This window comes from Eurytemora carolleeae, unplaced genomic scaffold, assembly GCF_000591075.1.
Source record: "Eurytemora carolleeae unplaced genomic scaffold, Eaff_2.0 scaffold1673, whole genome shotgun sequence".
NCBI lineage: Eukaryota > Metazoa > Arthropoda > Copepoda > Calanoida > Temoridae > Eurytemora > Eurytemora carolleeae.
In genome coordinates, this window is record NW_019397560.1 from 30890 (window position 1) to 51748 (window position 20859).

At 32.9% G+C, this 20859-nt stretch overlaps 3 protein-coding genes across 6 annotated transcripts; all 3 read right to left on the minus strand.

Annotated features, from left to right (window-relative positions):
• Positions 1 to 163: 163 nt before the first annotated feature.
• On the minus strand, positions 164 to 3473 carry LOC111714909 (GDP-D-glucose phosphorylase 1). 2 transcript variants are annotated; one of them, XM_023490141.1, is made up of 6 exons: positions 2931 to 3473; positions 2343 to 2380; positions 1727 to 1788; positions 1045 to 1151; positions 635 to 725; positions 164 to 275 (listed from the first exon to the last, which is right to left on the minus strand). In XM_023490141.1, the coding sequence occupies exons 1-6, from the start codon at positions 3071 to 3073 to the stop codon at positions 198 to 200; spliced, it is 519 nt and encodes a 172-aa protein (XP_023345909.1). In that variant the 5' UTR covers positions 3074 to 3473; the 3' UTR covers positions 164 to 197. The 2 variants fall into 2 exon arrangements, with proteins under 2 accessions (XP_023345909.1, XP_023345910.1); XM_023490142.1 differs by lacking the exon at positions 635 to 725 and having other exon boundaries at positions 204 to 275.
• Positions 3474 to 3515: 42 nt separating this feature from the next.
• On the minus strand, positions 3516 to 15739 carry LOC111714910 (actin-related protein 2/3 complex subunit 4). Of its 3 annotated transcripts, XR_002768118.1 has the most exons (8): positions 15454 to 15739; positions 9217 to 9330; positions 8734 to 8823; positions 8107 to 8229; positions 6913 to 7002; positions 5614 to 5737; positions 5049 to 5444; positions 4625 to 4856 (listed from the first exon to the last, which is right to left on the minus strand). XR_002768118.1 is itself a non-coding variant. In XM_023490144.1 (7 exons), exons 1-6 carry the CDS (start codon positions 15454 to 15456, stop codon positions 5651 to 5653), a joined length of 507 nt encoding a protein of 168 aa, XP_023345912.1. In that variant the 5' UTR covers positions 15457 to 15739; the 3' UTR covers positions 3516 to 3643; positions 5614 to 5650. The 3 variants fall into 3 exon arrangements, 2 of the variants coding, with proteins under 2 accessions (XP_023345912.1, XP_023345911.1); XM_023490144.1 differs by lacking the exons at positions 4625 to 4856; positions 5049 to 5444 and adding an exon at positions 3516 to 3643; XM_023490143.1 differs by having other exon boundaries at positions 4625 to 5444.
• A 987-nt stretch (positions 15740 to 16726) lies between these two features.
• Positions 16727 to 20378, minus strand: LOC111714905 (uncharacterized). Its single transcript, XM_023490123.1, has 4 exons — positions 20252 to 20378; positions 18695 to 18770; positions 17430 to 17536; positions 16727 to 16894 (listed from the first exon to the last, which is right to left on the minus strand). The coding sequence occupies exons 1-4, from the start codon at positions 20351 to 20353 to the stop codon at positions 16727 to 16729; spliced, it is 453 nt and encodes a 150-aa protein (XP_023345891.1). The 5' UTR covers positions 20354 to 20378.
• Between the last annotated feature and the right edge of the window lie 481 nt (positions 20379 to 20859).

Genomic DNA, 20859 nt, shown 5'->3' on the forward strand with positions numbered 1-20859 from the left:
ATGGGGTCTAGTGAGCCGCCACAAAACTCGGGCCCGATCGGTTCAGACGTTTCGGCGTTTATTGGATTGAAACAACAAGACAGGAAAGGTTATGATCATTTTAAAACTACCCAAAAAGACCTTCAGAAAAAAAGAAGAAAAAAATCTCGATTTTTTTTGTCATACATGAAATAATAATTTAACGAATTGATTAAAAACTATATGAACCTGATTTGTGGATCACGAGATAGATACATTACTTCCAGCGCAACAATGATTGCATGCTCTGTCAAAACCTAAACATTTCGAATAGTAAATACAGTTTTTTTAAACATTCATGGTTCTTAAAAAGTTAGTTTTTTAAACTTGTAAAAATGTCTTTAAATTGTTATTTTCAGAAATATTTCGAAAATTCACAGAAAATCAACAAATGGTTTTTAATCCTGAACTGCATTATAAAATACTAAGTTAATATAATTTCCCCAGCCTTGGCCTTCAGATACTTTTTATAATCAAACAATTTTACACTAAGCGCAAACGTACACAACATCAGGGGGAAAAAATTCTAAAAGGGGGGGGGGGTTCAAGAAAATATATACACCTGTTTAGTGTTTATTGATAAAAACTTCTTTGTGAAATGTTTTATTAAAGCTACCTGGGGGAACATCAAATCTACTTGAGGTGTAAGCAAACAATGGAAATGATCAAGGGGGCTAACATTAATAATCAGCTGATCCACACCAAGCCTAAACAAGGGAAATGATCAAGACCTAAACAAGGGAAATGATCAAGGGGACTAACATTGATAATCAGCTGATCCATTCCAGGCCTAAACAAGGGAAACGATCAAGGGGACTAACATTGATAATCAGCTGATCCACACAATGCCTGAAAATTGAATATGATCAAGGGAACTTGAGTAAACTAAAAAATGTTTGAAAATAAAAATTTTGAATAAAAAAATTTAAAATATTTTCAAACCATTCTGAATTTAAGTTCACGTCTTTAAAACAAACTTTTACACAAGACAAATAAAAAAGAACAAAAAGTGCCCATTTTTTTCACCTTTTCTCGTCTGTCTTTTGAAGAGTAAAGATGGCTTCTTTCTCATGGTTTATCAAAGTAAAATTAAATTTATCCTTAGTGAAGGGTTGCTTTAGACTCAACATAGCCTAAAAAAAATAAAACAATTAAAAGAAACATTTCTCAAAATCCGTAGCTTTCGTGGTCTGATGGATTACGTTTTAAACTTTTTTGGGCTTTATGAGATCGCAAAAATACGGGGCAGCTATACTGAAGGATTAAACATTATCTTATCAACTCATAAGATTCCACTGTTGTGGATATGGAGTTAATGCTTTAAACATCCTTGTATGTAATTTTTTTTTTTAAACTTCAATTCTAATATTGAAAGTACGTAATTCATTCTATTTTGTTGTATAAAACGTAAAATTAAAATTATGATTCAAATTTTGTTGAAAATATTTGGAAAAGAGAACTATCACATTTTCAAAATAATAAGCCTACTTTAGAAGGACAAAACGGCATTTTAAGAGAAAAATATTTCATCGACGACCCCCCCCCCCCCCCCCCCCCCCCCATGTATGGTCTTTGAACCTGCTATGAACACAATACAACGATGTTTAGTGGACTAAAAAAGCCTAAACACACCTTTGCAGAGACATCCTGTAGATTACTGGACTATACTAAAGAAAAGTTTTACCCTTTGCTTAAACTTAAACCCGACCTGAGGGGGTCTTCTGTTGGTTGATCGGTTCAGCTGTAGCTGAGCTACAAATCCAAACTTACCTAAATAATAACATTTTTCAGGACTTAAAAAAAAGTTGCGCTCAGCGCAAGAATATACACAACTTTTGGAAAATCAAATTCAAAAGGGGGGAAGGGGGTGGAGAGATAAATGCTGTTTTTTTTTCAAAAAAATATAAACCCCTGTAGTATTCAGGGGGTATTGTGTTATTGTGGCCTTTTTAACACAATATTTATTGAATATATTCGGTCAATGATAATTCTGATATGATTATAATTAATCCACTCAATGAAAAATGAAGTTATTATTTCAGAACAAAATTGGAGACTTTTAAGAAGACTTAACACCACTAAATCGCCCTTTTTATGTCATTAAGTAAGCATCAATTTGTGTCAATTGAACCAGGTTAACATGGATTGGGTGGTCTTTTATTTCATAATAATAAATATTATAAAAAGTTTGTAAGGAGCATAGAAAAAAAGTATTTATCAACAATTACATTTGTTATTTAAGAATTCCTACAAAGCAAAAAATATTACGAAACTTAATTAGAATTATATATTTCTATATTTAATGTTTTAGTATTTTGACCTGCCTCCAACTATTCTACTACAGATATCCTCTAAACCATATCTACAACAAATTCAAATTAAAACAAAAATTAAAATTTATGATCTTAAAAAAAAAACATTTTTCCACCCCGATCCTCCCCCTCTCTTGAACGCATTTTTCTCCACAAGAGGTGGGTAACATTTCATTTTCTATAAAGAGGAGGGGTCGGGTACAAGGACAAGTAGAACATTTTCTTGCGAATATATGCAATATACAATATACATGATACAGTACACCTGTAGAAATCCTCTTAAAATAAAATCATCTATTTCTGAAATATTTTTTTTTCATTTGATGAATAAACTTGCTTAACATAGGATAATTCTATTCGAATGTTGTTTTAAATTTATTAAAATTTTAGTAAAAACGGCCAAGGGTGGATTTACATTTACAATAATAAGCGTGGAGGTTACTTCTGAAGCATGTATCCAGCAAAATGAGTTAATGACAAAAATCTGTACATAATTCAACTACGTAGGCCTAGTATAGCCACTCGAGACCACAGATACCATGCTAAAACGCTAGGAGCCAGGGGTGTAAAATAACCCCCCTCTTCCATCAAGAGCAATACCTGAAAGACCCCTTTTTCATGAGCTGAGACCATTTCTCAGCAAGCTTTAAATCAAAATCAGATTTCTGAGTTAAAAGATAACTCTCCCCCATTCCATGAGTTTCCGTCTGTTCCCCAAGATCGTTCTCAGTGAACTCAAACATTTTCTCTGTAATTTTTATTATTTCTTTTGTATCAATGCCGGAATCAAACGACAAACGAACATGGTGATCATAGAATGAAATCAAGTGGAAAAAAAAAATAGAAGTTTTTTAAAAACAACTTTTTTAATGATACACCCCTTAGTGTACCAAATCACAGAGTGCACTTTATCTGGAGTACATTGTATTGATTATGATTTGCGTAGAACAATGTGTATTGTGTTCTGTATATCGCATTTATCATATACTGTTAAATTTGAAAAGTAAAAATGTAAAGAATGGTTGGCAGATTTTTAATGAATTGTTGTCAGCATATTGCTGATGAATGAAAAATTCAAGAAAGCCTAACAAAATAATGTTTACGATCTTGCACATTTTTTAAAATTAATAATAAAAATTAGCTTCCGTTTTTTTCATAATTCTAGATATAAACAATAATAATTACTTTCATATCATACTTATATTCATTAAAATTGCATGTGTTATTTTTAATACATTGTTCTGTGTTCAATAAACATGAGTTAGCATAATGAAATCTGATGAAATTACAATTTTGTATAATATTTAATACTTCTAATCACATGCAAGGTTTCGGGTAGAAAATGTAGAAAATAGTTGTTCAGAGATCAACGATCGAAATCAAAAAAAGTCGAATTTAATTATTTAAATAAGTAATAGTTCACATAATTATAATTGATCAAATAGTATTATGTATTAAATTAAAGAAAAATGTTTGAATTTGACTGAGAACTTGAAACCGCGGGGTTTCAGAAAACATCTTGAAGATTTCTAGAAAATATCTTGCAGATTTCTAGAAAACATCTTGCAGCTTTCTAGAAAACATCTTGCAGATTCCTAGAAAATATCTTGCAGATTTCTAGAAAACAGTTCGCAGATTTCTAGAAAATATATTGCAGATTTCTAGAAAACATCTTGCAGATCACTAGAAAATATCTTGCAGATTTCTAGAAAAAAATTTGCATATTTCTAATAGAAAACATTTTGCAGATTTCTAGAAAATATCTTGCAGCTTTCTAGAAAATATCTCGCAGATTTCTAGAAATATCTTACAGATTTCAAGAAAACATCTTGCAGATTTCTAGAAAATATCTTGCAGATTTATAGATAATTCTAATTTTATTCAACTATCGTAACTCAGATAGAAGTGCAACGTTGTGAATCAATTATTATTTGGTAACAATTCGTTTAAAGCAGGTTTCAAGTTTTTTTCCCCCTAGAAATATTGAAATCCTAAAATTCAAAGCAAAAGAAGTAAATGCGTCAATGGAAGTTTATGCGTCACACAGCGCCACAGACAAAAAGTTCTCAAGAGGGACTGTTGATGTAGTTTCAATTGACTTAAATTTTAAAGTGGTTACATTCTCGATTTACAATAATACCTTGAAGACCCTTATTTGGTCCAAAATAGTTAATTAATCTTACAGCTGAGATAAAAGTGATAAGAGCACCGTTGTGAATCGGGATTCACAATGATACATTGAAGACCTTTATTTGGTCCAAAATAGTTATTATCTTAAATAAAATAGATAAAAGTGATAAGAGCACCGTTGTAAATCGGGATTCACAATGATACATTGAAGACCTTTATTTGGTTCAAAATAGTTATTATCTTATAATTGGGATAAAAATGATAAGGGCACCGTTGTAAATCGGGATTCACAATGATACCTTGAAGACCCTTATTTGGTCCAAAATAGTTATTATCTTAAATAAAATAGATAAAAGTGATAAGAGCACCGTTGTAAATCGGGATTCACAATGATACCTTGAAGACCCTTATTTGGTCCAAAATAGTTATTATCTTATAATTGGGATAAAAATAAAAAAGGGCACCGTTGTAAACCGGGATTCACAATGATACATTAAAGACCTTTATTTGGTCCAAAATAGTTATTATCTTATAATTGGGATAAAAATAAAAAAGGGCACCGTTGTAAATCGGGATTCACAATGATACCTTGAAGACCTTTATTTGGTCCAAAATAGTTATTATCTTAAATAAAATAGATAAAAGTGATAAGAGCACCGTTGTAAATCGGGATTCACAATAATACCTTGAAGACCTTTATTTGGTTCAAAATAGTTATTATCTTAAATAAAATAGATAAAAGTGATAAGAGCACCGTTGTAAATCGGGATTCACAATGATACATTGAAGACCTTTTTTTGGTTCAAAATAGTTATTATCTTAAAACTGAGATAAAAGTAATAAGGGCACACTTGTAAATCGGGATTGCAACTTCATATTTAGATGTCACTAGAAATTACGTTGTCAGTTCTTTGTAGTGTAAAATTGAATTGCTTAAGGCAACTTATGACTATTGTGGAATCTTTCCCTTTATGATGGCAGATGCTGGGGTGTATAATATAAATCCCCCCCCCCGTCCCATCCCTCAGTAAAAATAAATCTTTGTTTTGTGAGTCAATTTTTTTTACGCCAAAAGTAACTTTCAAAATAATATTTAAAGGGAAGACTGAAATTTGATAAAAACATAACAATATATAGTTTACACTTAACACCCCTGAACACCGTGGAAGATGAATTAATTGATTAATTGATTAGAAACGTTTCAAGAACTCCTCAGCACAGATCCTAGCTCGTGAATTGACCGCCAGCTTCATCTCGGAAATCTCTTTATCAATCTCCTGCAAGTATTAAAGGGTTGGTAATGTTGGTTGTATTTTATTAGCAGTGCAGAAAAGAGATATATATTTTCTTCAAACCATAATTTTTTCACACTATATAACTCCCCCCCCCCCACTGCGGGGTATCAGGGGGGGGGATATTGAGCTTCCAACATAAACCTCTTATTCGAGGCTAATAAGGCTCGGTTGCTTTGACAATTTTTTTTAAAGAAAAGTATCCAAGTGGTAATTCCGTTGAAATTCTAAAAACCGACGAAAAACTTATCATTTCCGTGAAAACTCCTTAAAGGGTATTTTATACACGAATCATTGACGATACCAATACTTGGGCGGGCTTGCGACGGCCCCAAATCTTTAATTATTGATTGTTCGAATCAACATATATCTAGATTATCCTATATCAGTTGTAATTTCATGTAAAAAAGCTAAAAAGTATATTTACTTGGCATTCATTACGTTTCTATATGTAACCTATGTACATTGTACACTATGACCTTTTAAATGTACGCAATATTGTGAAGTTACAGGATACATTGCAGGATAAATATATGAACGGGAAAAATAATAATAAATTAAAACCATTGTAAATCAATGAAAGATACAATTAATACAATGTTTGTAAATGAAAAGATTATCAGAATATATTCATTTTATCCATTCTCATCAAGACAAAAATGCATTTTTAAAGGAACATTGTGACAAAAACCAGTCACCCCACCCACTAAATTTTGCAGGGAAACAAAAAATAAAACGAACGTCGCGTCTTCCCAATTATTTGCAATTTTCCCTTAAGTTTCAAAATCATTTCCCCCACTCCGCTTCAGCAGGGGTTCGTATAATTCCATCTGATCAATCACAAATGTTGATTGCTTGATATTATGGGCAGAAATAAACCACGTTGTTATTGTAAACAATTGGAAGTATAATGTCAAGTTGTATAAAAAATTCCGTACTGCAGAATGTTTACTGCTAGGGAGTGTTTATTTTTCTGTACATAATAATTTATCTCTTATAATAAATACTAATATTTACATCTTTTAACACCCCAAATGAAGTGTAATACACGTACACAAAAAACCCTGAATGTACTTTCAACCCCGATCCCATTTGGAATCAGAAATGGAATTGTATGGACCCATGAGCTTCAGGGGTACGGAGAGGGGGAGCGGACTCACCTCCATGAAGTGAATTACGAAATCTACAAGTTTATGCCGAAGCATGACTTCCGTGTTGAAGTTTGTGATCAGGAAACTGATATCATAACCCTGCAAATAATTTTAAGATTACTGATTTGTTTTTTTATGCCCCGGGTGGCCTCTTCTTAATTTATGGTGAACACTGAACATATCCTGAAACCCCATATACTTCCAGCTTTAATATGTACTTTTTAAAGTTTAAACTTTATATTAGATATTCTATAATTGACGTGCCATTTTTGTGTATTTATTTATTTTGATAGTGTTCACATTTGAATTCATACTTCTTTCTTTCCAAGACATAAAATTATCTAAACCCCTACTGGTTGAACGGGGCTCGTAAAGTATTTTCGCCAAAAACATTTCTTTTTCTCGAGGGTTCTCAAAAAAGAGATGTTGTGGCTCAAATCTCGCCTTACTTCAACCAGTAGGGTTTTAAATAGTTATTTTAATAAAAGTTTGAAGAAGAATAAAGAATAGCCCTGCAAATAAATGAATTTTAAAAAGTTAAAATAATTTTGAACAAATAAATATATCAATAGGTTTTTAATTGAAATTTGACGGAATTTATCACAATATTTCCAGTTTCATGGTGATAAAGTTACTTTATCCACCTGCTATTAAATAAGATTAAAAAATTTAATAAAGCTTCATATGCTATTGTATTCTTTCCAAATGTTTTTGTGGCGATTTTTACTTTTTCTATTTTGTTTTCAATCAAAATAAAATTACTTTTAAATATTTTTAGTTATATCTCACAAATAGGAAAAAAATCAAGAAAAATCCCGGGAAAAATGTTTCCCCCTTAATAATAAACATTACTAGGACATAAATAAATATCTATTGAGAACCTTAATGGGATTTTTCATCCATTGGAAAATACAAATAAAAAGAAAGCATTGAAAAATGTGCCCCTTAGAAAATAAGATTGGTTGTATTCCTGACTTAGAAAAAGAGTATTTTGTATTTTTTCAAATGGTGAACATTCCTTCAAAGCGAAAAGAAAATAAAAAGAGAACCAATTTCAATTATCGGAAAGGTGTTCCCAAAAAAAATATCATAAATTTACTTCTATTGAAAATAGTCGCGTAGGGGGGGGGGGGGGGGGGGAAATTTTAGATTCCAAAAGGGTTTTTTTACTGAGGATATAAAAAAACATAAAAAAATGTCTACCTCGATTTTTTTTCTCCTAAGAATGACAAAGTTCTCTGCTCGTCTCATCATAAATTTGGTAAACTTGTTGGTGAGTAACTTCTCAATCTCATCTGCTTGCTTTATACAGATAGATACACGCACCTGACACACAATTAATTAATATCATTACAAAAATTTAAAAAAGATCATTTTTGAAAGAAAAATATTAGATTTTTGAAGAAATTTTTTTTTCTTCATTAAGCCTATGTTTCCCCCGGTAACACATGGGTTTCCTCAAACAATGCCAGCCAATTTGTCCAACCGTTTGGTCAGATATAGCTAACACATTTACATTTTTTTCTTCTTTTTTAATGAAATGTGAAGTTTAAAAACTAAAATATATATATATATTCAAACTCCAAGACTCACAAACACAAAATTTTGACCCAGATCCAAGAGTACAGATAGGAGCCACTAGATAAGTTGTGATTTGACTGAAGATTAAACAGTTCTTTTCTCATGTTTTGTATGCCATTTTGCAACTTGGACCCGAATCCATTTTTTTTCTGGCGAATCGGATCCATGGAGATAAAATGATGAATTTCATTGGATCTGAATCCTTAGTATACTAAAACCAGCAGATCAGGTAAAGATATAAATAATTACCGAGTTTATCGATGGTTCGATGAGAACTCTTTCCTTCTCATTCCTTGAAACTATGACAGGGTTCAGCAATAGTTCAGGGGACTCCTGGATCTAGAATATATAGAAACTATATAACAGGGTTCAGCAATAGTTCAGAGGAATCCTGGATCTAGAATATATAGAAACTATATAACAGGGTTCAGCAATATTTCAGAGGAATCCTGGATCTAGAATATATAGAAACTATATAACAGGGTTCAGCAATATTTCAGAGAACTCCTGGATCTATGATCCATGACCTTGAGCTGACACTTTGACCCAAACCTTAAGCTGACATTTAAACCCTGACCTTGATATGACTTTTTAACCTAATCTTTGACCCTAACCAGTAACCAGTCCTTTGACCTAAATATGACCTGAAGCCCTTAAACATCCTGCATTGGTCTGACAGAACAAAGCATTTAATAAGAAAAGATAAGGGAATGGTATTGAGCAAAAAATTACCTCAATTTCTGGTTTATTGTGGCGTTCGACCTTCTGCGAGCTAAAGTTCTCTAAGCACATGGCTGCCTCGAGGGTCCTCTTCACGGCGTTCAAGTAGGGCTTCAGGGTAGACGACTAGAATGTAGAACAAGATCAGAAACTGCTAGATTAGAAACTGCTAGACCAGAAACTGGTAGACCAGAAACTGCTAGATCAGAAACTGCTAGATCAGAAACTGCTAAATTAGAAACTGCTAGATCAGAAACTGCTAGATCAGAAACTGCTAGATCAGAAACTGCTAAATTAGAAACTGCTAGATCAGAAACTGCTAGATCAGAAACTGCTAGATCAGAAACTGCTAGATCAGAAACTGCTAGATCAGAAACTGCTAGATCAGAAAATGCTAGATCAGAAACTGCTAGAGCAGAAACTGCTAGATCAGAAACTGCTAGATCAGAAACTGCTAGAGCAGAAACTGCTAGATCTGCTAGAGCAGAAACTGCTAGATCTGCTAGACCAGAAAATGCTAGATCAGAAACTGCTAGATCAGAAACTGCAAGATGAGAAACTGCTAGACCAGAAAATGCTAGATCAGAAACTGCTAGATCAGAAACTGCTAAATTAGAAACGGCTAGATTAGAAACTGCTAGATTAGAAACTGCTAGACCAGAAACTGCTAAACCAGAACTGCTAGATCAGAAACTGCTAGATCAGAAACTGCTAGACCAGAAACTGCTAGACCAGAAACTGCTAAACCAGAACTGCTAGATCAAAAACTGCTAGATCAGAAACTGCTAGATCAGAAACTGCTAGATCAGAAACTGCTAGATCAGAAACTGCTAGATCAGAAAATGCTAGATCAGAAAATGCTGGACCAGAAAATGCTAGACTGTAGACGTAATTTCCCGTGACCCAGTACGCTTTAAAGCTTTGTCTAACAAGACCAAAACTATCTATGTTGTTTCTCTTCAAATTGATTATTTTCGTGGTTATCTACTAAGAAGACTTGCGGCTCTATACTGCTCAAATAAAGGTTGTTAGTTGTGAAATCGCTCATGCCAATTTCTAAATGGAGGGTCACTTGATATGAAGTTATTTTAAACAATGTTCAGGTTAATTTGTCTACTGTCTACAAAGAATAAAAGAAATAAGATTTAATAAAATCTGTCCAATCTCATCAAGAGTAAACCTTCATAGTTGCTTTGTTGTTCATTATCAAATAGAAAACTATTTTTTAAACGTTTGTCTGGCAAAAAGGAAAACACGCTGTCCCGTAAAATATCACAAAGGAGTGACATAAATGAATATTATATCCTTCGTGAAAACTTTTCTTCCCGGCTCATACATTATTTTGATGTTCTGGCTATACAACATTTTGTACGGACTATCAACATTATGTACGGACTATCAACATTATGTACAGACTGACAACATTATGTGCGGACTGTCATAATTATGTATGGACTGTCGTCATTATGTACGGACTGCCGACATAACACACCGGCTAACAACATTATGTACGGACTGTCGACATAACACACCGACTGACAAAATTATTTATGGACTGTCAACATAACACACCGACTGACAACATTATGTATGGACTGTAAACATAACACAACGACTGACAACATTATGTATGGACTGTAAACATAACACACCGACTGACAACATTATGTATGAACTGTAAACATTATATACAGACTCCCATATTTCAAGCTGTTACTATGAACATTGTGCACCAACTTAATATACTCCATACCGGATTTAGTGCCACTCCGTACAAAATGACTGAATATACCAAGTTGGCACTTCGACCAAAACTGTATTACAAATAGGGGGGTGGGGAGATATACAGATCTCCATCTACCTTATTTATAGATCTCTATCTACATTCTACATATCAACGCGATATACAGATCTGTATCTACGTATCTTCCTGAAATACAGATCTCTTTATTCCTATCTACCCGATATACACATCTCTATCTACCCGATGTATAGTTCTCTACCTACATGTCTTCTTATCTACCCGATGTATAGATCTCTACCTACATATCTACCCAATATACAGATCTCTATCATCTACCTATCTACTTGATATACAGATCTTGAATCTACCTGATGAATAGGTCTATATCTATCTATCTACCTGATATACAGATCTTAACCTACTAATCTACCTGATGAATAGGTCGCTATCTACCTATCTACCTGATATACATATCTTATCTACCAATCTACCTGATGAATATGTCTCTATCTACCTGATATACAGATCTTGACCTACCAATCTACCTGATGAATAGGTTTCTATCTGCCTATCTACCTGATATACAGATCTTGATCTACCAATCTACCTGATGAATAGGTATGTATCTACCTATCTACCTGATATACAGATCTTGATCTACCAATCTACCTGATGAATAGGTTTCTATCTGCCTATCTACCTGATATACAGATCTTGATCTACCAATCTACCTGATGAATAGGTATGTATCTACCTATCTACCTGATATACAGATCTTGATCTACCAATCTACCTGATGAATAGGTCTGTATCTATCTATCTACCTGATGAATAGGTCTCTGCCTAGAAGTATAACCAGTTTCATACAATGAAGCAATAGAGCCAAGAGATCTTTCTTGTGTCTCCTTTCTTTTATAACTTCCATATTTATTATTTTAAAGAAATCAGTTTTTCTGTCCCCAATCCTAATAATCACCATTTTCTTAATTTCTGGTCCTAATTATATTGTCCCAATTCTTATCATTTTCTTGTCATAACCTTGAATTTTTTCTTGTCCAAATCAATATTATTTTCTTGTCCCAATTTTGTCTTGTCCTAATTCTTATCTCTTCTTGTTTTAATCCTAATATTTCTTTTAGTCCCAAACATTGTCATTTCCTTGTCCCAACCCCAACAATTTTCTGAATAAATGAATCCTAATCATTTCACTGTCCTAAAATTGTTATTCTCCATCTGATCTTAACTCCTCAAAAGATCCCTATTTGTAGATCCCTTCAAAACAATACATTAATCTGGAGTTCCTTTGAATATCGTTATCATAGGATTTTGACCTTTAAAAGATGACAATTAATATTTACAATGTTAACTTTAAAAGAGAATTCGACGGTTTAACTTTAATAATTTATTTTATTTTTTTACAATATTTTTTAAATGTTTATCAAATAAAAATATTATAAGATTTCTATTATTTCTTGTTCTTTATTTTCTTCTTGTTCATACATCTTTAATACATCTTTCAATTATATATCAGCTAATTTTGAAAAGAAGAAAAGGGATGTCCTTGTAATTAGCCACTTAACAAGAAAGAACTATTTTTTAAAAAGATTTTGCTTTTTTTAGATGCTTGTATTTATCTGAACTAGCTAACTGGCTATCTTTTCTCTGAGCTCTCTATATTTGATTCTTGGGGGCATGAGGGGAGGGGGTTTAGCGTGAGCAAGTCACTCCCCTTTCCCTCTCCCTTTGCATTGCTTGCATTTCCCATTCCATGTTTGTCTTCATTCGCAATCGGTAAATAATATAGTGTAGCTTAAAACACCCCTTCTAATTTTCCTGTTCAATATTTTTTTTCTTTTTTCTTATTTATCTTGTTTTTAACACTTTAAGACCTTTTCAAATAGTTCTATTGACATCGAACTGTGGAGCGGATAAGAGAGAGATAAGGTGGTTTGTAGAAGGGACTGTCAACTAATTTAAAATTACAACCATGATCTGATTAAATTGATAGGATTTTTATCTCTTTTCTAAGATAAAAAAACAAAGATATCTTCATCATTGCTGCTTAGAGAAAGGGTTAAAGGATATCTTTGTAGATGGTGGAAAGTAACTTAAAAGGGAGTGATTGCAGTAGGCTTATGTAGGATTATGTCAAAAAATGTTTGATGGTGAATGCTATGAAATCAACATTTTAGGAATGCGTTGAAAAAAATCGATGATTTTAGGTTGTAATATCTGAATGATTTGTTTGGAATAAAATTGATTTTTTTTATGATCTCAGTCAAATATTGCAACTTTCTGAATTTGTATGGACGCGTCGTTCTACGGTATGAGTCATTTTTAACAATTTTCAGACGCAACAGACAGAAGAAAGATTAGTAGCTATCACCATCCAAGCCTATACCCACTTTCATTTTTCTCGAACACTTGCTTTAAGTTGGGGTCCATTCAAATATAGACAGCTCATTTAAACGGCAGAGTTCAATTCAAGAAAAGTATTAAGGATTAAATTGAGAAAAAATTACGAAAAATCATTTGGGAATATTGCATGCATCCTGGTGTAAAAATCTACGATTTATTTAGAAAATTACAACGGAACAGATTATGAGTCTGTAGATAGAATACGAATATGTTTTCATCCTTCATGCTCGGAAAAAGATTATAAATTTGCAGATCTTTGTTGCCATTAGAAAATTGGGGGTTCATGTTTTTGTGATAATTGATTTAACAAAATATAATATTTTCATCTTTCCTAGGAAATGCCACCTGGCTACTCAAAGACTGCATTTTTCTTAAAAAGGTAAATATAAAACCTTAAAAAAATGAGGAGTTATCTTTTAAGAATTTAACCACATAATCTTCAATACCCAAGACCTGCTTTTTGTAGGTAAATGCGAAATCGAATTTAAAACATAAATTAAATTAAAGCTTGGATCAAAACTTAAGTTAAGTAAAAAATAGATATATTAGGTGAAGTGTAGCCATGAAACCTTTCTCTTCTAATAACTTCTAAATTTTCTAATGCTGACATTTAGGATCAAGACAAAACGCAATCAAGTGACCTTTGAAGGAATAAAGATATGAATAATTAATGCGTGGANGACTCTAAACTGTCGAGGACACAAGAGAAGACTGAAAGTACTCCTCAGAGAGATGAAAACTCTCTATCTTTCAAACTATCTTCCTCTGATTCAATAATCTCTCGATATTAACTCTCAGTATGTGAATCAAAACTAGAAATAAACCACCCTTCACGCCTATTTTTCTAGCAACAATATTAGCAATTAACAATTGTTTTTCAAGCTCTCACTTTTTTCTTTGCATTTTATAAAAACTATAAATTTCTAGAATTTTTCTTTAAATTAGTTAAACCGTTTTGTCATTTGTTGTTGGTTACAATTAACAGACAAAATTGCAATTCCCCCTTTTCCCTTCAACATCAAAATGAAAGATATGTAACATGTATGTATTGTATATTGTACATTGTATATTGTATATGTTCCTGCTTAAACTCTACAAAACTCTATCTCAACAAGGGAATAGTTAAATGTATAAATTGTTTGAAGAATTGGCAGAATTATTAAAATCTTTGTTTTATATATAAAATATGTGCTAACAGCTTTAAATCTTAACAATAAAATTTACTATTAACATAAGGGACACACCTCGCAACCAGTTAGTATTAGAATCTTGTGTAGCTTGATAAAAGATTTTATCGAACGAAAAAGACAATAAAATAAGTTTGTCATAACCTAGCAAGGGATCCCGACTTTGCCTGAAAACTAAAACCAACTCAAACCAATCTTAAAACATTCCCGTGGTAAAACCGAGTTTCCCATCAAAATTTGAGGCAAATCGTTCAAGGGGTTCATGAGTCATGATCAGACATCCAAACAAACAGCCAGCACACAGATTACTACTTTATTATCATTAAAAATTATTTATAAACTCCGCCCGATTGAATCAAGTCGACGTCCTGATCTTTTACACACAAGCATCCGTATGAGAAACGCCAAATTCGAAATTTTCTGATACCAGAACTTAGAGAAATCCTCGTTTTTAATATTTTTCTCGATAATACCAACAAGGTAGAAAACCATGGCATAAACTTTAATAAAGTGAATTTTTTTTTTCTAAAACTCAGTTAAGAGACTGAACGTAATTTCAACTGTATTTTTATGCAAAGATGGTAATACCTGATTTACAACGGTACCCTTGAAACATTAATGTGATCAAAAATGTGGAAGATACCGTCGTTTTCTGACTCAAAAAGTTTTTGTTTCCCCGAGGTTCTTAAATCTCCATTACTGCTTATAAGCAAGAAATGCGCAAGTCACTTTCGCAGAGAAACCCCAAATAAAAATAAACAGTTTGAAGAAACAAAACATAAATATATAATCCAGAACTGATCAGACGAAGCTGGGTACCGTTGTATATTGGGCATTGCCATCTTTGCATTGAATTAATCATATGATTTTTACGTCATGTTAAAATAAAAAACGGCTTACCATATTTAAAACTGTGATAATACTCCTGAGGATGTCGTCTATTACTTTTTTCTGAAATACTCAATATTTATTTTTTGTCTAAGAACTATCTTGACTATATTTTGAATGAACATATTTTAGAAAATCCGCGAGATATCCATTCAAAAGTTAGGGAAAATAAAATTATATATCTATGACTGGCAACCATTAGTTCTCCTTGACAGCTTGGGATCCTGGTAGGGGGAGAGATAAGCGTGGAACTTGGGTGGCTCCTCAAAGGTATCCTCCCAGGTCCTCTTACCCTAAAATATTTTTTTTTATACATTTATTTTATGTAAATTTGTCTTTCACTAAAAATGTTGTCTCCCTTTTTCTGCAGTGTTTTTTAGGTTAAATGTGAGTGTGACATGGCTGTAACTATAAAGGGTTCAAAAGGGAAAAATCTTTAAAACTGCTGTAGGCCATAGGGGCATATATAGGGAGGGGAGGGCCGAGGGGGGCTATATCTGCAGGGGCAAATAAACTATAACATTACACTACAGGAGGGGGGAGTATTAAGCCAGGAGTGTATACAGGGATGTTTACTGGCGATCGGAGGCAATATCTTCAGGGGCTTGTGCATGATGGGGAGGGGTGTATCTACAGGGATGTTTACTAGGGGTGGGGGGCAATATCTACAGGGGCTTGTGCATGAGGGGGAGGGGCGTATCTACAGGGATGTAAACACTTTACAAGGGTACAGAGTCCAGGGTAGGGGGCTATACATATACAGACCTGCTTACAGTAGGGGAGAGGGCAATGGGCATATCTACAGGAATGTACAGGAATTAAAAAGCTACAAAAAATGAGAAAAAATAACTTGAAAACTCAAAAAATATTATTTATAAGAAAATTGGTAAACTTTTAAAAAAAGATGATTTACAGACTTTTATTCCAAAAGAAAATTAAAAGCCTTTGTTAAAAGTTCAATAAAAAAGATAATTAAATCTCAAAAAATATATTTGAAAAAGAACAGGGTGTAAATTTTTAAGAATCACGCCTCCCCCATCCCCCTTAGGGGAATAATTTTTGAAGATCCGGGGGAAATTTTAAAAATTAAATTTCAGAACATCAAAAAAGTTTTTTCATCCTTTTCATTCCAAACTTTTTCATACTTTTACCCAAAAATTTTATTTCCTCTGAATTCATTATTTTTCTTTAAAAAAGTTTTAGATCTCCGCGCAAACATACCTAGCTTCTAGGGGAAAGAAAAATTTCAAAAGGGGTGAATGATTTTTCAAGAAAATAAACACCCCTATAAGAAAGCGTTATAAAAATAAAAATAATGAAAAAATTTCTTTACATTGAATTTGCATTCCATCATGTCGTCATAGTAGTCTCGGCAGGCAGTTAGTCCCTGCTTCACCCCATAGTACTCCATGCACTCCATAGCACTCAACTCAAACTTCTCACAAAGAAACCCCTGAAGTAATATTAAATACTAGCTGAAGTGCGTTGGGTGGTGGATTAAATTTGAGTCGAAGCTTAAATATGGTTGGTTCCACTTAAAATTGTATTTGATGTTCAAGATTTAAGCCGGCGCTCAATTAAAACCGGTTTTTAGCGGATTTAAGACACGACTTAACTTCATTAAACTTGGACACTGAAGGGCTAATTTGTTTTAGAATCACTCGTTCACAAAAATTTTAAGAAATTAAAAGTAGAGAGACTGTAACGTCATCAACGTAAAGTTATCAAGAACGAATGTAATATTTAATTTTTTTTAACAATTAGACTTTTCTATTTTTATGAATAGATGGTTCAAGACATAACATAACTTTTATAACAATGTTATTAACTTTGAAAATTGATTATTTTAAACGGTGGTTTCTCAATAAAGTGACTTCGGAATTTCAGCTGCAAAAACAATCAAGAAATCTGTCAGAATCAAACATTCAATAAGCTGGAAAACAATGATATCGTACATACATATAACACAAATTCCTTTTAATACTTACCCCGCCATGAGAGAAAGATCCGAAAATATCAGTGAATATGGTTTTCAGAAATGGTGAGATGAACATAGTGTGGAGGGACCAGGCAGGGGACATGTTGGGGTACTTCACTAAACAATGCTAATTATACAGGGATACCCCCGGGCCACAAAGTATGAGACTGGAAAGACGATCAGAAACTCTTTAAATTTGGGGATTCCAACGGTCTAATTAAATTTTCTGCCTTGAATATAAATCATTTTATGCCTTATTCAAAGAAACCACTTTACAATTACCAATTACCTAACAGATTATCTAATTGATCAATTACTTTGTTGATCAATTACCTAATTGATTATTTAAATGGCCAATTACCTGATTGATTAACAAATTGATCAATCATCTAATTGATCAATTACCTAATTGATCAATTAGATAATTGATTAATTACCTAATTGATTAATTACCTAATTGATTAATTACCTAATTGATTAATTACCTAATTGATTAATTACCTAATTGATTAATTACCTAATTGGTCAATTACCTAATTGATCAAATGCCTAATTGATTAACTAAATAACCAATTACCTGTAGATTAACAAATTGTTTAGCTAATTGAATGATTAGTTAAACCGTTTAATTACACACTTATTGATTGACCGATTGATTGATTAAACGAATTAACAATTATCAGATTGATTAAACGCATCATCAATACCATTTGATTTAATTAATAATTGACCGATAAAACAGTTAAATTAAGGATTGACCGGTGGTTGCCCGTTTCATAACAGATTTCAAAGTAAGGATTAATAAATGGAATCATTAATAAAAAGTTTTTTAAAAGTTAAATAACTAATTTGACTGAACGGCTAATTCATTTACTGTACAATTCTTGCTGACTTAATCAATAACTTCACGACTTAATAACTATCAAATCAATGACTTTACCGACTTACCGACTATGAAAATGAAATCAATAACTAAATGAATAACTGACTTAATAAATCAATGACTGAACGACATACTGACTATATAAATCATGACTATACACACTTACTGACTAATAGATTGGGAACCCGGTAGTTACTCCCGCCGTTTACCCGCTATTGGTCGTACATTACGAATTTAACTATTTTTCCCAAAATCAAAACTTGAGGTAAATCGGTCAAGGGGTTTAAGAGTTGATCTGACATATGAACCAACTGAGATTAAAACTGTATATAAAAAATAGACTACTATACGACTACCTATAAAAGACTACACGAATATTTATAATAAATAACCTGGGTTGTACATTTCTCCTGGCAACTCCATAGGTTTCTCAGCCATGAAAGAGTTGCCATCAGTTGAACCGTCAATCTTAACAAAATTAATATATATATATATAGATATTAAGATGTAGGGCTTAGAATCCGAATCCGTTGGATTCGCAATATTTTGGTCAATTTCATAGAGAACGATCGCAGGGCTTGAGATTGAGAAGAGAAGAATGAAAAGCTTCAGATGAAAAGGAGAAAATATACGCGTTAAATCTAGATATCTATAGGAGAGGCGTCGGGCAAAGTGCATTTCAAAATTCGATTTTAAATTTCGTTTTGATGAGCTTATCCACGATTTTTTCATAATTCAAGATTGCAGTTAAAATCTAGTCTTTCCAAATCTTCCAAACATAGATCTCTTTTCGTTCAATTTTAATGTTAAACCAAGGTGAAATGCCGATGATAGCGGGTATTAAGTTTAAAGCTAGAATAAAAGTTTTCGATTTGGGTTCCCTGAGGCCGAATTTAAAGAATTTGAGCGGCGGTTTAAATTTAAGCCGCGGATTAGGTTTCTATCTGCCTATCTACCTGATAAACNCCGCGGCTCAAATTCTTTAAATTCCATCTCTGTTCTTCTATACCGTGATGTAGCATTGCTCATGTCGAATCGGGTTGAAATTAAGTCGAGATAATCTTGTATTGTTTAAAGTTGTTTTCAATTCCGTTCAGTTTTTCCAAATCTCGTTTTATTTACTGAGTTTAAAATACCAATTGCAAAAAAATAAGTGAATGTCAAATTTAGATATAAGTAGGCTCTTTTGAGAGAAGTGCTTTTTATATGCCTTGTGGCTTGTATGCCTTTATGCCTTATATGCTAATCGAAATATAATCAATTAATTGAAATGCTCAACGTATATCAATAGTCTTGTAATTTTAGTATGCAATTTGGACAAGAAATAGATTTTAATAATAAAAATATTTCTTAGATGGACAACAGACATTTTTCAGTACTAATTGTCATATATGTAAAAAAAATTGTACGTGTCTTTTAATGTTTACAAAATACCAAAAAACCATTTCTTCTGGTTACCAATTAAAATCCCAGGAGATTTTACGGTTGCATGAGGAGTAGGCTTTATCTTTTTAAATTTAAAATACAACCGACTTCTATAAATAAACTCTGGGGACATCGTAGACATAGTTAAACCACTTCTTTCGTGTGCCGATTTAAGTTGAAGCAAAACAATGCAACTACGTTCATGCATTTCCACCACATCATAAAATGGCTCAACCCTAGAGAAACATTTATGCCCCCCCCCCCCTCATAAAAATGTACATGGTCAAGGTATATTCAAAATTTGTTTGTATTATTCCAGGAGTAGATCATACTTTGACCATTTACATTTTTTGATGACGGGGAGGGGGGTCCAAAAATCCTCATCTAGGAAATTACCCATTTAAGTTGGTCCCAGTATTAATCGTAATGGAGATTTTAGTAATACATTTCATTAACAAATATAAAAAGGCAATCTTCACTCCTACTACCCCACCCCACCTACTTATTTTAAAGTGAGTATTTACCCCTGGCCTGGGCGTGATATTGGATCTATTGGACGGATGTTCAGGAATAGTCCAGTTCTTCCAACCAAACAATCCGGCGTCATCCTTCTTATCAGCCACCATACTCTGAAATAAGAAAAAAGCATTTTAAAAACAGAGAAAAGTACGTTAAGTTAAGCATCTCTATATATATATACTTTGTTTGTCTGTATGTTTGTATCCAACGCACGTCAACACGGCTGAACCAATCGGGCCCAATTTGATTTTGTACATGGATCTCGTGTGTAAGACAAGGATATATGTGGCCGCAGCGCCCGGCCCCCTAGCCTGGCCTAGCCGCGGCGTTCGTATGACAAGACGGACCCGGGGGTCCAAAAATCGTATATTAGGAAATTACCAAGATGCCAAAATTAAAAGCTGAATTAGGCTCTTAGTGCCCAATAACTCTATAATACTTAACGTAACTCCAAAAGCGCTAGCTAGAAAATTACTAAGAAATTACCGAAGTGTCCGGCATTGCCAGTGGAATTTTAAGAACACTAGAAAAATCGAAATTTCGAGTTTTGAATAAAAAATATCGAAATTTGTTAGCTCACCCCCGGATGGGTTTACTAAAAATTGTCAGCCAG